Source organism: Sander vitreus, chromosome 8 (assembly GCF_031162955.1).
Source record: "Sander vitreus isolate 19-12246 chromosome 8, sanVit1, whole genome shotgun sequence".
Lineage (NCBI taxonomy): Eukaryota > Metazoa > Chordata > Actinopteri > Perciformes > Percidae > Sander > Sander vitreus.
This window is the reverse complement of record NC_135862.1, coordinates 17,206,269-17,223,788: the sequence shown is the minus strand read 5'-3', so window position 1 is coordinate 17,223,788 and position 17,520 is coordinate 17,206,269. Positions and strand designations below refer to the sequence as shown.

Here is a 17,520-nt window from a genome sequence, read left to right as displayed (position 1 = left end):
TCTTCCTTACACTGAATCAGTTTTACACCAGCCAGAGAATGTGGTTAGTAGATAACATACCAGTAGCTTCTAAAACATGTTTATTACTTAGCAAAGGACATTTAATCTTAACAAAAGGTCAGGACACAACAGTGAACACAAAGGAGCTATTCCTCAGCTCTGCAGTACTTTTAGCCATTCATCCATCTCTGAAGGATGCAGCCTGCAGTGGCCTGCCTGCCAAGCTAGATATGAACTTTACCTGTTGCGGAGCAGCCATCTTGAACCCAGCAGGGTCTATGCGACTGGCTGGGTCGGGCTGCACAGGATGCTGGTATCCAGGGTAACCAGGGGTGTCCTGAATTACAGGTGGGTCCTCTCGCACAGGCTCGGAAGAGCGGGTGATGGCGGGCTCCGTGGGAAGACCCACCTCGTCATTCAAAGTCTCGTCCAGTTCCTGGTCTGTGTACGCTCCACCCTCTGTGTCTGTGTCCTCATAGTCAGAAGTGTGGCGGCTGTCCGTGCTATACATGGAGTATTCACTACCTGGCGCCGACAGGTAGGACAGACGGTCGTCGTGGATGTCCAAGTCATCCTCTGTAGTGCCATCCGCCTTAGCAGAGCAGAGAAATGATCATCTCATGTGTCGCTCAGTCAGACTAACAGGAATCAAAAAATATTGTTCAGCGAAATGGAATGAAAAAAACCGTCTCTCACCTTGCCCTCTGACACCCACACCAACTGGTTCTGCTGTTGCTGGATTGTTTCTTTCAGAGCTCCATACCAGCCATCATTCATATTGTTTAAGTTGATGGTGGCTAAAAGAGAATCATTTTTAGTCACAGTCACTTCATGAAGAATCAAATATGTAAAAAAGACAATTTACACACTCTGCACACTCACTGGTGAACAGGTGGTGATTATTCTTCCTCAGTTTGATGGCTCTCTCATAGAGCTTCCTGGCACTCTTCCTGGACTCTGGACACAGTCTGGTCCTCATGTTCTTCACACCCTGCTTAGTATCGGGATTTAGGAAGACTACAATTGGATACCACTGAGCATAGTTCAGCCTGTCCACAGCATTCGGCGTAATGTCCAGGACAGCATGTTTGTCCTTTATGAGATAAAGACAGGAAAGAGGAGGGATTAAAAATATATCTGTGACAAAATAATCTAAAAACCTACAATGCTGTTTATTAGGAGGCATACTCACTCTGTCAATGATCTGCTTGATGGTGTGAAGACGGATGATTCCTGAACTACGCTGGTCTGTTCCAGCATCTCTCGGCTCACTCTCTGGAAACAAGGTTAGAGGGATTTATGAAGAAAACATTTTTAAGTACTAAAAAGTTTAGTGTAAGTTGATGTTCACAATCAACTGATCTACAGTGTACTGTATGTACAGTATAATACATACAAACATACTTGCTAGCTCAAAAAGATCGGGCTCTTCTCTGGAGAGCTTTTCTCGAGCAACATCAGCGATCGGCCCAAATATCACCACAGGTCTCAGGAAACCAGCTGCACAAAAGAATAAAATATTAACAGGCTCAGAATGCAGCTTCAGTCTCACACTGACATATTAGATGATTAGATTATATGTTAGATTCCTCACCCTCTCTCAGTACAACTCTTTCATAAGCCGGGAACTTTGTTTGGACAGGCTGAGAAGAGAGGTCCTCTCTGCTTTTCCTCAGGTTCCTCTTTGAGCTGCGAAGACCACGGAACCTCCAGAAGTCAGCCCGGTCACCCCCTGCTGTTTTGGGGAGAGTGTATTGCACACTAGACAGCTGCTCCGCTCTGTTGATAAAGGGCAGAAAGAGACAGTTCTTAATGTAACACAAGCTAATGGATGTGTCATAATTTTGGCACAGCTAACCTTAACTCTGCCAATACCTAAGGACAATACATGGCAATGATTATCATTCCAGATTTAATATAAATAGGTGGACTGACTGTCCACTGTTGTGACAAACATTTATCAAGCATGTCACTCTTTGAGATAACTGACGATTCAAGTCAAAGCAGACAGGTGTGTCCGTCAGGATGCCCTTACCTGTTTTTGTTGGGGATGATGCCCCTCTCCACCTCTTGGTGGTTCTTGCCAATGCGAATAGCCAGCCAGGAGCCCAGTTTCCCGTTGTAGAGGGTGTCCACCACACGGAACACCTCACCCTTGTTAAAGCTTAACCCATACGGAGATTCCTTCTCATACTCAAAGTGAGTCCGAATGTAGAAGGAGTCGCCAACATCCGACTCCACGATCCGCCGATACACTGAACAGGAGAGAGCGAGTCAGAAACATTGGGCCAATGTGACCGATATAAATTAATCTCTTGTCTCATTTCCTTACTCACTTCACTTACCATCTTTCTTCTTCTGGGCCAGAATGGTGACCTCTTCACCCTTAGGAAGGTCAAGGAGGAACAGCACCGCCTCCTCTCGGATTATGTTTGCAAAATCTACATTATTTACCTGAAAGTTTGGGAACAAAGAGGTTACTGCTTTATGCTTTTGACAAAATAACTTCCCTGTTGTTCTAAGCTTAAGTTAAGGAGTAGGCTTCATTGTTCAAAGCGTGGGTGACAGGAGGTGTGACTCTCCATTTAGAGAAAGGTTTACATAGCTCTTCCTGTTCTCAGTATTGCCTGGGTAACTGCAGCTTTTACTGCACTGCAAAAACTCAAGCCATTCCTCTTTATACTTGGAAAAAGGAGGAGGTACAAACAGAGAGATATATGGCTTTGAGGAAATGGGACGAACACAGCGAGAGGAAACATGGTTTTCTGTGTGTGCTCCTTCGGGGCCATTGCTAAGAGACCAGCCTGGAGGTACAGGAATTTTGGAGCCGCCAGTGTGTAAAACCATGAATAAAAAAGGGAAGAACTTGAGGATGCATACCCAATAAAACATGGCTGTTTACAGACACTATTAGTTAACCATTGTAAAAACAAGGAGAAGAAAAAAATTATCTTTTGTGACATTTAATAACAGCTCTAAGTTTAGGAAACAACTCTTAAATTCAAAAACAACTACTTGATTTCAGCTGTCAGGTTATACACTTGCTGTGTTAAAAATAAAGTATCTTACCCTGAGAATTTGGTCGCCCTCCTCCAGGCCCTCCTTAGCAGCTGGGCTATCCTCAAGCACTCCGGCTACGAAGATGCCCACGTCATTCCCCCCAGCCAGCCGCAGCCCCACACTCTCCCCCTTCTTGAACTTCACCAGCTTCATGCTTGGCCTGAGGGAGGGGAATAAAGACAATAGTTAGGCTGATTTTCTTTGACATGACAACATTTGATGGCATTTCCCTCCTTGCAATGCAAAATTCAATTTATGAATAGTTGAGTGACTCTTGAATGGAAGCCAGGTTTCTCTTTTGTTTACTCTTCAGTGAGATTACAGAAGATGTACAATTGTTCTGTAGAAAGAGAAAGTCAATAGTTTTGCTGAAGACAAAAATAACCACAGTAAACCGTTCGTCTCACGCACAAACACTGATAGTTGTGCATCCAGTCATATTCAAAGCTGCTTATTCAAATTGCCAGCAAACCAGTGAGCTGAACTCTATGCCTTGTGGGAGCCAAACTAGGACAGTGGCCGTTCAAAACGTGCCTGTTTGGTAGAGCTGATTGCTTGGCCAGTGGTATTGCTGCTTGTAGCTTTCTCCAGATCCATTGTACCCCAAAACAACTTAGAGGGACCCCAAAGCACTTAATATGCAACCCCACTGTATACTACTGACTTACTGTGTACTTCTACTTCAGAGGAAAACATTGTACTACTACATTTACCTGACAGAGAAATGTTACTGGTTACGTTGCAGATTTAGATTTTACTCACAAAAATTCACAATTTAAATGTGGAGTAATCACATTTGCCTCATGGACTCATGGCGGTGTGCCATGCGCCACCCAGCTGGCCCAATAGGAGAGCCAATCAGCAAGAATATTTGTTAATCAACCACCAGAACCATATCTTGGCTCAACAGCATTCAGTGGCTTTATTTCAGCTACTTCAATGTTAACACAGTCACAGTTAAAACGGAATGGCAGGATGAAAACGACATCGTAGTTTATAATGATTCTAGTAATACATGCAACGTTGGCTAGGCCTGTAACAATTATTACATAATTGTTTAATCGCAATTATTTTACATAAACGCCATTTCTTTGTTTAACTGCAATTAATTGCTAACATTAGTCCTAATGACCTGTTGATGGTAATAGTCAATTTTATGTTAATTTAAGAAAACAATACAATGTTTTATGATAATAAATCAATTACAGTGATATAACAAAAATATGTAACCTGGGGTTCATTCAAAACTATTTTTTGTTTGAAAAAGTAACTAAAGTATTTTTAAATTTGACTGAAAGAGACAATTATATTGTTAATCGCAATTATTTCTGAGACAATTAAAGCTTTAGTGCGTAACTTTTTGATATTGCCCGATACATTTAAGCCATTGCTAAATAAGTTGCTACAAAGCTAATTAAGACTATTAGCTCCACACAACTCTCTCTGTATTTCTCAGTATGGCTATGTTCAGAAGATTGTGTCGTCTGGCGACTTTCGCACGCAGAAACTCGAGTGAAGATAATGACCTCTTCTGAAGAGTCCATCATGTTTTATTAATCCTACGTGTCCTCCTTGGCTACAAGCAACTGCGTGGGGAAGGGGTGGGGGCTGTGCGCGATCAAGGAAGGCTTGTATCATGTGGACGCGCCGACAGTTTTGTTGTCATTACTTAGAATTCCTCATGGGGGCGACAGAAACTACGCACCATAGCTTTAATTGTACAGTAAAATTTGGAATTGTTACAGCTCTAACGTTGGCTTCTTGTAATATATTGCTCATATTTTCGCCTTGTGTGAGGGAGCTATAGGTGTACTTAACATCAGATTCAAATAGGCATATTATTTGCTTGTTTTAACGGAGGTATTAACATTGCATACGTTTTTAGTGGTGAAAGTTAGTATGGCAACCTCACACAAGAGTTGCGATATTCCGGTAGGCTTTCCACGTGTGCTCGTAAACTCCAGGAAAGTGAAGAAAATGTTGTTGGTAGAGAGCCGGAGCTGGTGAACCGCAAAATCAATGAGCCCACCAAGGATGTAGCAACCCCGCTGCTGTACAGAGCCTCGTACAACAGCTTGCTGCGTGTAACGTGTTTTGCGCTCGGATCGGTTACACACACACACACACACACACGGAACTGAGAACTTATGGAGTGAGGCGCTTATAAAGGTCAGTGACCTATGTGACTCACATAGCAGTTTTTGTTTTGTAGATTTTAAGAAGACTTTAATATTTGATGGATGGGACATAAATATTACCGTAGGATGCTATCATCATGGGCAGCGCTTGGCACAGGGGCATCAGAGGGACTGACTGGCAGGTCTACATCTGGCTGTCCAGGCTGAGCATACACCGGCTTGGGCTCTGAACAAAAACACAAACTCAGGTTATTGATGAAGATAGATGATGAACATATAAAACATGTTTAAAAACAAAGGAATACTCCCTCAAACACAGTCACAATCTTACAATACCACAGACACATGTTAGACTGAGAACAAGTACACTAAAGAAAGACTGTTCAAAACCACACACAGGCAAAGTGTTATGGCACACACACTCAAGGCACAGAGTGTCCTAAGCAGGGAGGTCAAACAGAAAGGCAGCAGAGTGCTGCAGGCTGGGGAGGAACGTCAGACACGATCAACTCATACGGTTTATTTTCACTTGGCTCCAGGCAAACTCAGCCAGGCTCAGCAGGCGTCTGGATCTAACTTTTTTTCCGATAGTCGTGCTTTTAAAAAGAACAAAAAATGACTGGTTTGAACCATATGGATTTTTTTTTTTACTGTCATGAAGTCATTTAATGTTGTACTGCTTATTATGGACAGGGAAACCCACACCAACATGTTGTATTTGCTCGCAGGTACAAGACACAAATTATAGGTGTACCAACATGTCTTACACAAAATGATTAATAGCTGATTTGTGTCTGACCTGGGAGTGGTGGGAGCGTTTTCTCCTCTCTAGCAATAGCCGACTCCTTCGGTTTGGGCAGAGGAACCTCCTCTGGTAGCTTCACTGGCGTTGAAGCCGGCTTCGAGATCCGGTCGTCATCACGACTTCTATGACTGCAGACAAAAATAGATGTTTTTGTACGATTTATCTTTATAAAAGGAATATGTAAGATTATAAATAGTGTATTCTGGAGATGTAGAGCTTGGAGGCAACTGGGGAGCTTTAAGGCTACATCTTGACTACAGGCCGTAAACAACTCAACACAAAACCCAGACTGGATGAAATTTTCTCCTGACCGCAGTCAGAAAGGAAAAACAGGTAAAAGGAACGTCTCACGCCTGAGGCTGAATCTTAATCCTGAAGGTCACCACTTTGTCTTTCCACTCTTTTATGCTCTATTTTTAGAGCAGCTTATCTAAGGTGCCAGAGTGGATTCTGTCCTCCAGGTGAATTTTACTGTGTGGCTCTGGCTGTAGACCAGTAACAGTTTGACTTCAATGCCAGTTTTAAAACAGTTAGGCCACGTAAACTGATACACAGTGACCCTGGCCAATTACGAGTCAGTAAATGATGACAGAAATTCCTTGTGTTTTGATAAATACTGACAATCCCGTTGTGTTTGAAAATAAGTATTCAGACGGGAATAGAAGTAGGCAAAGCAGGTTTTATGGCTCTGACTCACAAGGCTGCTCACTGGCACAACTTTACTGGCAAGACACTGCTTTTATTCACAGGCTGAGTGACCAAGTAACCATCCAGGACTCTGTTTGAACTGGCTGCGGAAGAACAAACTTTTTCAACCTATCCAGGAGGAGGCCCTACTTTTAACTGCCAACTTCCTGAACTGAAAAAAAAGGTCACAGGTCACAGATCCAGGTTCAGATAAACAGTATCATCCTGTCCCAGCATCTCCTTTCTGTTAATTAAAATACTTATTAAAATGTGCTTCAGTAGCCTAGATGTGTCATAAATAAATTATTACAACATATTGTTGGTTTTGGCTTCTTAGTGAATCTTTGTGAATATTGCCCCAAAATATATACTGCAAGCGAAATAGAGCAAAATCAAGCCAGACATTCACAGACATAAAGAAAGAGCTTACAAAAGCTCATATACATGAAAAAGGGGACAGTTGGTGACATTCTTTTGTTCTTTCATTGTTGGAGCCATATTGTCGTTGTGCCAAACGTGCGGTTTGCCAACCAAAACATTCAAGAGACACAAGGATCCTGTGACACTTTCACAGGACTCTGTCATCTCAAATCAAAACAAGACGTGTCACTGAATAATTGATGCTGTAAAGCATCACTTCAGCAATATTCCATTAAGTAATAATTTGCAGTTATAGTCATCGTTGCAATAGAGAAATTATACATTTGAAAATTAGTGATTTGTTCGTTAAAGTCCTAACACCTAAAACGAGACCTACTTGTCTATTAATCTACATTAAATCTATTCAGGATTTACTACCACTATTATTAGTAACTACTCACACTGAGTAATGGTCACAAACTTACGGTATTCTCCAGCTGTTGACATATAAAGGGAATAAAAAGGGCAGACAAATCTCATTAAGTGACTGTTGCTGTTCTTAGAAGCATTCTTGCTTTTTGCATTGCAGTTTTCCTGTATTTGGCATATAGCTTCATCATCAAGACTTTTCCAGTTCAAACAAATTAGCAGTTTTTGAAACTGATGAATAAAATCACAAAATCACAGAGGACGTTAAACTCCAGACACACAGTAATATAGGTTGAGCAATGAACCTTTACACTAAGTAGAGTTTTGACCCTAATTTTGACCAAGAATGTCTCTTTTGCAACTTAACAGTTGACTTTTGCTCGGGTCAATAAGCAGTGTGAAGGGGGAACAACTCTGGTGAGAGAGATTAAGAGTGGTAAGAATTAATGAGGTACTTTCAAACAAGGTTACAGTCACAGAATTACTGAATGGGCTGATGGCTGGTATAATCCTTTACAACCGTAAACAAAAAAAGGCCTGTCTTAATAAACGAAGCACATACATTATGACAAGATCAGTAAAAGCTTTTTTTAAATATTAATATAGGGCTGAAAAAATGTTTTAACTATTAATTAATCTGCTGAATATTTTCTCAATAGTAAACAGCACCCATCACAATTTCTAAGAGCTTACAGTGATGTTATCAAATTGCTTGTTTTTTCCAAACCTAAAAAATAAGTCAATTATCACAACACATGGTGAATATTTTTCTGTTGATTGACTAATTGATAAATTGTTTTAGCTCTACATTATTGATATGGAAAACAGGGTCGACCTCTAGCTCACCCGGTAGAGCGTGTGCCCCATGTAGGCCGAGTCCTTGGCCTGGGTATAAATCCGACCCACGGCCCTTTACTGCATGTCACACCCTCTCTCTCTCTCTCCTGTCTATCTGTAGTATCCAATAAAAATGCATAAAAATGGCCAAAACATAAGGAAAAAAAAATATGGCAATTTCAGTCATAAACATGGCCAATTAAGTGGTTATAATAACCTAGTTGTATTAATATTAGTAACATTTTAAGTGGTAATTTGTCACTGCTGTGGTGTTTCTGATCAGTTTGCAGTCAAATAATAATTTTCCCCTACTGAGACCTCAATTTGTTCTTAGATTTTTTAAATTTGAAATCTTAATTATTGTTGGTACTCGATCGCTCCTTTTTATACTAAGTGGAGAGAGAAAGTAGCAGAAATAAACAAAAACTGAATCTATATGAAAGTGACCGATTATAATTTTACACTGTTGCCTAAAATATCAATTTGTGACGTATGGTCTTTACCTGCCATTGCTGATTTGTGGGGGCGAGTGTCTGGAGTGGTCTGAGGGTTCAGATCTTCTGTCTGGAGAGCGAGAGCGGCTGCTACGATGTCTGTCATGTGATCGATTGGATTGGTCGGATGCCATAGAATGGATATCTGAAATGTCTGATCAAACAAGAGCCACTGTTCAACGACTGAATTCTGAAATACACACTGACAGGTCTGGCTTTTCAGCTGTGCCCCATTTCAGCTGAATCTAACACTTAACACCACTCTCACCGTCTCTGTCGGAGGCGTTGGCTGAAGGAATGCTGTCATCGAGGTCAGGGATGTTCAGCAGGGTCGCCCTGTCATCCCTCTGAACAACCATTTTTAACTTGCCCTTTGACCTTTCTATGAGCTTCTTGGCATCTATCAAGGAGAGGTTCTCTGTCACTGTGCCATTGATCTGAGATAATCAGAGAAAGACGCTATTAGGCATGGCAAAACAAAGAACAGACCGATCATTTCAATTCAAAATAAGATACATCAAATAAAGAGGTCTTTGTTTCACATTTGAACCCAATAAAATGGTCATATGAGAAGTTAAAGCACAAGATCACATGCAAATTAAGTGCAACACTGATTATATCTGTCAGGGTCAAATCCATTTGTAAGCTTCAGAATGAGCTATCCAGTACTAACTTGCACATCATTTTGACAATTCTTCCTTTAATCATTTGAGTAACCTTTTTATTTCCTAAGTGCTGGCTTTTAATGAAAGTAACATGACGTGTGAGAGGGCTGGATGTGAGAAACAATTGATTCAGAACAGCTATAGTTATGCACAAAAAGCTACATAAAGCTGTTAAAAGAACTGAGTTACATCAAGCAGATCATGCTGCAACTGTAAGTGATGTTACGCAACATTAGACAGTAGAAAATATAGACTAATACATCAGTACAGTGAGTACTCGTCAATTCCATAACAATAACAATTCTTCTCTCCATTTTCATCAATACAAAAATGGAAAAAAAGCTAATGTAATGTAATTTCAATCTTTTTATTCATGTTTAGTATTTTATGATATGAAATGAAATGTTCACCAGGCTTCTTGTCTCCCTCTTCCTCACCTTCAGAACAACATCTCCTTCCTGGATGTTGCCGTCCCTGGCTGCCAGGCTCTCAGGGGAAATGTCCTTGACAAAGATGTGGCTGGCCAGGCGCAGGCCATATTCTGCTTACAAAGTGAACGACAACAACAAAGACCATGTTAGCACAGAGTTCACGTGTCCACACCGCACTGACTGCACTTTACTGTCAAGCTGCTGCTCCCACTTGGATTAACAGTACTGAGTAAAGACGATTAATTGCTCTTTTACTTAGATTTACTTGAGGAAACTTAAGATTTTGCTGTGGCTGGCAAGTTTTGTTTACTCTGGCAGTTGACCAATGCTGATTTGGATCTCTTAGTCTCTCCTTAAAGGCTGGCTGTCTGGTAATAGTTGGTATAAAATGGCAGGTGATTTCCTGGATTACCTCAAAAAACGTTGCCTTCCTTTTTGTTATCCCCGACTTTGTGAGCCTCACCTTCATTTTTGCGGGATTTGACAAGTGTGACCTTTGCAGGACGTGGGGGAAGGTTGTGTGACCGGCGGTCTGAGCGTGGGGAGAGACTTCTCTCCCGCGAGCCGCTGCGTTCACGTTCGCGGTCCCTTCGCCCGCTGCTCCGCCCGCTGCGCCTGCCCATGGCCCCGCCCACACCACTGTAAGCGCCGCTGCGTCCGCTCCGCGTCTCGTAAATCTCTTCATCATAGCTGTCCTCCTCCTCGTCATGCTCTGACATAGTTTCCCTCTCCCCTAGGCGGCCCATGGGGACATGCACCTTCCTCTTCCGCCTGATTGTCTGGCCAAAGGAAATGAGATATGAGATCAGTTACAGTAAGAAGAATCAATCATGTATATTTCTCCATTAATCAATTGTGAAATATATAAGAAATGTCTAAATGTCATACATGTTAATATACATATGACAACACATTGTAATTCCTGACTTTAGTTTTACTTTCAACAACTAACCACAAAATAGTTTCCTAAAGGAATTCACAATGGGAATTTTACACTCACAATTTTGGCAATTTTCCCACTTTTACGAAGCTGCTGGACTGCATACGCGTGCTCCACATTGTCCATGGAGACAGCATTGACCATAACAACTCTGTCATTTTCCCTAGAGAGGGGACACAGAGATATGCGACATGCTGGAGTCTTTCTGGAGCAGGAAGGGTAATTTAATACGAATAACTAGCAATCTGACCGCACTTCCATTAATAGAACAAAATCTTACTGCAGTAGGCCTTCTGCTGGGCCTCCTTTCAGCACATCTGAGATGACAATGGAGGTCTCGCCACTCTGAAAATGAGGGTTATCCCGACCTCCTGATATGGCTATCCCGAAGCCAAACCCTGGTGCCTGCACACAGAGAAACATAGATTAGGATGTTGATTTAGCAGTCTGTGCGGACTAAAATCCTGAACATTATACAATGGTCTGACAGAGCTGACTGACAAAAGAAAGGTCAACTTGTACAAATGCCATTGAGACTCTTAATCAAATCTACAGTATTACAAAACATACACAAAATCCGTATTTTTTTTTCACTGCCAGCAAGCACATAGACTAATAGCCATAGCGAGTTGGCTTCTTCGGAGTGGTTTGTATGCAAAACATGCACAAAATGCAGTTTATGTGTAGGTTTTTTACGCTCTACAACCAAAAACGTGGGAGAGAATCATGCAGAAGAAAAGCTCTGTGATAACTGTTAAATCTGCAACTGGGAACAAAGTAAGCCATTTCCTACATGATGTGATCCTGAAAATAGGAGGGGGGTGCAAGCAAAGATAGCATAGAGATACTGGGACCAGGACAAGTTTCAACATGGACCGATGTAAAGAGCATCTGAGGGAGGATACCTACCCTGTGTAGCGTTACTGTGTGCTGTTCCCAAATGACAGTCTCCTCCATTGCTGCGCTCTGGAAGACAGAGACACAGTACAGTGCGATTAACACAAGAAGTTGATAAACACAAGAAGTCCAACCGGGTTTAGATCCAAAGATGCAAAATTAGGCAGCCGGAAAAACTGATGTCGTCTTATGACACACAGATTTAGTCATTCACTGTAAATTATGTTTTGAGCAAAAATGGCAAAAGCTCACTGGTTCAAGCTTGGTTTTCCAAGTCTTCTAGGATGGTAAACTCAATATCTTTGGGGTTTGGACTGTTGGTTAGACAAAACACTGCATTTTAAAAATAGGACTGGAAGTAATGATTACTTTTATTAGCGATTAATCTCCAAACCATTTTTTTTTTTTTTTTTATCAAGAAAAAAACAAGTCACAGACAAAATTATTATTCGAATTAATAAATTGCAGTCAATCGGTGTTCAAGCCAGTTTGCTCCTGAAATGGATATACACAGCAGCATTCTACCAGAACTGTGAGTTTAACCTTTTATCTAGTTCTGCAGGATGGCCCATCATCATCATCTTTTTCAAGTGAATAATGTGGATGTTATCAGCACAATCTAGCTAATTGCCTTTCTAATGTGTGCACTTGTGCTTTCAGGCACAGATGTACAGTCAGTGCTTCTGCAGTATAAACATTATCTTGAGTTATGGAAACGAATAGCTATCTGAGGAATTTTGGTTTTATTTTATGATTTGCATCACTCCTGCACTGCAAATAAAGGATGGAAGACATAATGCTTAGAGAACAAAATCCCACACAGAAGAATTAAGTAAAAATGATAAACAGTCTAAAACTGTACACATTTTGAAATTGACTGACTCCCATTTCCCCTCTACTAAATTAAGAGTTTGTTAAAAGAGGGAAGCAGTCTCTGTGTTTCTGGGCTTCTCACATGCGAAATCTAGTAAGGATGCAAACTGTCACAGCCACTATACACATACAGGGCCGCACACAGCTGGTTATTGGGTTTGTTTCAGGTTTTACACTGTTACCTATTTACAGTGATACAGATAGCACTGTGTTGTGCTTGGTACACTCACACATCTTGCCAAACAGACCACACAATATCAACATACTCCTTTATAGTAGATCCACAGTATGAGGTCCCATGTTTACAGTGCATTGAATACAATTATACAACAATGCAATGACAAAAACAATGCTAGATACAATGAGGCCACGCTGACAGTACGTCTTTGATATTAAAGCACACCCTGCGTCATATGAATAACCAGAGAGGATAAGATGAAGGTCGACTCCTTCAGCTGTTAGGTCAACACTGTCCTCTGCCCCCCACAGCTCACTTCTTATCTCATCTCTTCTTCTACAGCATTTTACCTCCACCACAATCTCACTTTATACATTCAATGGCCTATAAAATACTATCAGGTCCATCCCTTTGAGGGAAATTACACCCCACATCACAGCACCTAATGCAATAATCCCCATTCGTCATGAAAATTGATCCGAGGAGTGTGACCTTAATAGGTGAGACGATTACACATTTTCCCTTCTGCTTTGCTGGTAATTTCTTTGACACCTCAAACACTTACAGTACGGCCACCTAAGCAGAGGACTCATTGGGAAGAGCGATCTCATGTTGCGGCATATACAACAAAGTGTGATGACAGATGAGCGAAGGGAGATGAATCTTATGAATCGGTTTCAACGCGTGGACCCTCAGCTGACATCGTTGCCACCTTGTTGGCAGCTTCAAACCCAAAACATCTAGTGTCAGTCCAGCAGCTTCATGTTGAAGATTCCTCTGCACCACATCATCATGACAACCTGCCTAATAGCATGGCTATATATTTCCCAAAAGTTATAATGAGCAACAGGCAGAATACTTAAAAATTAGAATAAAAAAATAAAAAATAAATAAAAAAAATCTTTCAGAGAGACAATGTCTTTTTTGTTTGTGTATGATACAAAAGTGTAAGGAGGTAATTTAGCCAACTGTCTCTGCTGCCATACTGTTTATTTGTTTTACCACCTAGGCTTCCTTCAACACATCGTCCTCATGTCTGTCGTGACTTGTCGGCCAAGTGCCAAATGTTAGCTAGTGTCTGGGAATACAGGCAGCTGAATAAATCGCCACAAGTGGCCCCAGACGTTCTCAGCTTGGCAGCAACAGTCACAAACTCAAGCAGCTTATGGTGGGACTCACTGAAGGAGGGGGAACAAAGGTTTCAACAGGGGAACTCCGCTGGCATTTTACATTGAATACACTGCACTAGAAAGAGGAAAAAAAGACATCTGAATATTAACAAGATTGCTGAAAACAGAGGCATGAATTCTCACTGGAAGGTTTGCTCTTTGGGGAGGAGGATTTATGCCTTGTGTCTTCTTAATCAGCACTGTGAAAACGCTGATGCAAAGAACTCGAACATTTTGTCTAAATTTATAGATGGTTGCCACTAAACTGCAAAGTTATGGGAGGTACTTGACATTCTTACTTTCAGAAATTCTTTATAGGCATTTATGCAGCATAACAAAAATGCACACACACAAACGTATAATGTTTAGGCTCTGTGTTGCAGCGGGGTTGTGAGAAATGTGATTTTGTTGTCTGGAAAATATGATTAGAGAATGCTTACTGTGTCTGATCCTATACAAATAAATCACCATGAACTTAATGAAATGTATAATCCCAAATGGAGCAAAACAGAAAGAATCTAAATTGGAGTAAAAACTGAACGTAATTTAGGAGGAAAAAAACAAAACAAAAACAAATTTAGCAGGGTCCAGCAGTGAGCATCTCTCCTTCTCCCAATCCCCCTCTTTCCCACACACACACACACACACACACACACACACACACACACACACACACACACACACACACACACACACACACACACACACACACACACACACCTACCTTTCACTTTGAAGGGATGTCATTTTGCTTTCTCTGCCTATAGAGTGTGTTGCTCTGGTAACAGGGGGAACAGTGTGGTGTTGTTCAAGCCTGACATTTTCAGGCCGCGTCTGAAGGTTCCTCTCAACCGTGGGAGGTTTAAAAAAAGACACAGCTGAATTAAATTAGAAACAAAAGCTTTTTTTGCATTTTAGATGAGCACACTATATTTGTTGCTACATGTACATCTAAACACAGTCTGCACTATTGGCCTTTGTCAAAACCAAAGACCTCAAAAGTGCTGTTCTTCGTAGGAATTAAGAATGATAAAAAATAAACACTTTGCAGGGGGAAAAAAATTGTTTGTATGCTCATGGCATTTTGTCTCACTACCAAACCAACACGTTAGTGCCCTATTCAGAGCCAAAGACTACTCTCAAAAGTCAAGTAAACGTAAAAGAAAGACAAGGGAAAAGTCTGAGTCAACTCTCTGCTGCTCCTGTGTACAGTCTGTACTAAAGTTGGGTCAGCATCCATGGACTGATGAGTTTTTGTGGCACTGTTGTGTACACCCTTTATGGCTACAAACAACTGGTGCCAACAGAAGCTTCATGAAATAAGCCAGAGCCAGGGCTGGCAGCCGCTCCACAGCGGAGACACACTATGTCGGTTGGGTCAAGCTTGGGGGATTACAACCAGGCAACTTGGGACCCAGCACTACAACACAGATGGACTACAACACAGATGGACTACAACACAGATGGATCACACAGCTGAGTGGAGAAAGGACAGGAAAGCTGTGGTCAAAGTGGACTGTGTGAAGTCAATACACAAATGGTAAATGACACAATTCTTCAATAAGTCCACTGTTCTTTTATTCCTCGGCAAAACACTGTCTGTCAAATAAATGCTCTAACATTAGCCTTTTAAGCATATAAATCAATTTGCAACTGATTAATTTCCTAAATTGTATAGAAGAAATGATTAGTGAATTGATCAATAGGTCGATCAACAGAAATAATAATTTTCTGTAAATTATGTTTTAAGCAAAAATGGCAAAAACTCACTAATTCAAGTATAAATTTTATCGGTTTGTTTTCCTGTGACAGTAACGTGAATATCTTTTCGGTTTTGCACTGTTGGTTTGAAAAAAACACTGCATTTTAAGTAGGGCTGCAACTTACATTTACTTTTATTATCGATTAAGATGCAGACCATTTTTTGGATTAATAATTTGGTCTATAAAATATCAGAACATAGTAAAAAATGCTAATCACATGAGTGAGTCCAAAACCCCAAGATATTCAGTTTACAATTATATAAAACAGGAAAAAAACTATTAAAATATATTTTTGCTTAAGAAATTTGATGCAGTATGTAATATATTTACTGTATTAAATCCAAAAATGACCCCATGCGTCATCAGATATTAAGGAAAAATGCTAAGTTGAAATACTCTCGTTTTGAAATTTATGTTCCGTGACGGAATGTCTGTTTGTGTTTTGGCCTGTGTATTGTTATCAACTGCCCAGCTTGACAGTCAGGCCGGGTTGCCAAATATACCTGTAAAAACGTAAACCCAGCGCACTACAGCTGTAGTACAGCCATGGAAGCAGCAAACAAACGAACGGGATCAATGGATTCTATCAGACCTAAAAAAAAACTTGGCATGTTTTTAACAGTTGCCTGACCAGAGACGTAACAAACCCTGGGTAAATATTGGAGATGTATTTGAAAGATGGAGACAGCTTAGAGCCCAAAAGGACGCAGAGTTGGCTAATTTCCTCCTGAACAGGTAAGCATTAGCTTCAGGCTAATTTATCACGGCTACTAGGGACGGGCATTTTATGTCATTTCAAAATTTGTGTACTCAAATTGAATTATATAGTACCGGTACTCAAGTTGGTTACTCGCAAAAACAATTGAGACACAGCCAGTAAAGTGATCCCGACTTGTCCTGGCTAACGCCGCCATGCTAACACCCCATAACTGCTAACGTTAGCTAACGTTACCGGAGGACCAGGCAAGCGGGCCACGGCTGTTTACAACGTGTAGCCTGTTCAGCGGCCGTAGCATACAACAGTGTTATTTTAAGCCAACAAAGGGGGGCTGTAAATCGGGAAGAGAGGACTGTGAGTTTGTGGTGTGTTTAGTGATTGTTGCAGTAATTCTAAGCCAATAAATTGTGTATTTCAGTCGGGTGGAAAAGGATGGCAATGTAGTGGTATTTTTATCAGTTTCTACTGTAATTCTAAGCCAAGAAGTGTGTCTGTCCGGCGGGTGGAGAGGAAGGCGAGGTTGTGGGGGTTTTAGCGGTTCCTACCGTAATTCTAAATCGAAAAAGTGCGTCTGTCAGTATGGTACAGAGCTCCGCATGAGCACAGGCTTTTATGACTGTCAATATAGCCAGCGTCTAACGTTAGCTACTCCGCTGTGCTGTGGAGTAATGTCTGGCTTTGTGAGACAAGCATCTAGCAACATTGTTGTGGATGCTGCAGTCTCAGCCTGGCAAACTCCATGAACTTCGAGTCTGGGGAGGAGGAGCCGGGGCGACGACTCTCTCCAGTATTTTGAATTTGGACTGCAGTAACTATTTTAAACGCTAGCTGTCAGTATTACATATTGCACCTTTAAACAATGCATCAATTATCAGAATTTGCAGATTAACTACAAACTTGACTAATCAAGTAATTGACTAATCATTGGAGCTCTAATTTTAAGACTCTCCATTAGCTCTGAGAACTTGTATTTGGTATTTTTGGCTATTTGCTTACATTCTATAGACCAAACAATTAATTGTTAATGAATGATAAAATTACCAAATTTGGCTGGTTAAATAGTAAAAGGAGCTGCT

The 17,520-nt window shown here is 41.0% G+C and overlaps 1 protein-coding gene across 1 annotated transcript in view; it reads right to left on the bottom strand.

The window, feature by feature from the left end:
* The window catches only part of tjp1b (tight junction protein 1b), a 37,286-nt gene that overhangs the window by 9,339 nt on the left and 10,427 nt on the right, over positions 1-17,520 (bottom strand). Inside the window, 18 exon segments of the mRNA XM_078257217.1 lie at positions 242-592; positions 697-797; positions 883-1,093; positions 1,193-1,275; positions 1,405-1,500; positions 1,595-1,779; positions 2,036-2,255; positions 2,346-2,454; positions 3,070-3,220; positions 5,319-5,424; positions 5,998-6,131; positions 8,820-8,964; positions 9,079-9,247; positions 9,913-10,016; positions 10,370-10,685; positions 10,907-11,009; positions 11,127-11,251; positions 11,756-11,812. Coding sequence (XP_078113343.1) covers positions 242-592; positions 697-797; positions 883-1,093; positions 1,193-1,275; positions 1,405-1,500; positions 1,595-1,779; positions 2,036-2,255; positions 2,346-2,454; positions 3,070-3,220; positions 5,319-5,424; positions 5,998-6,131; positions 8,820-8,964; positions 9,079-9,247; positions 9,913-10,016; positions 10,370-10,685; positions 10,907-11,009; positions 11,127-11,251; positions 11,756-11,803 — 2,757 coding nt within the window. The 5' untranslated portion in view covers positions 11,804-11,812.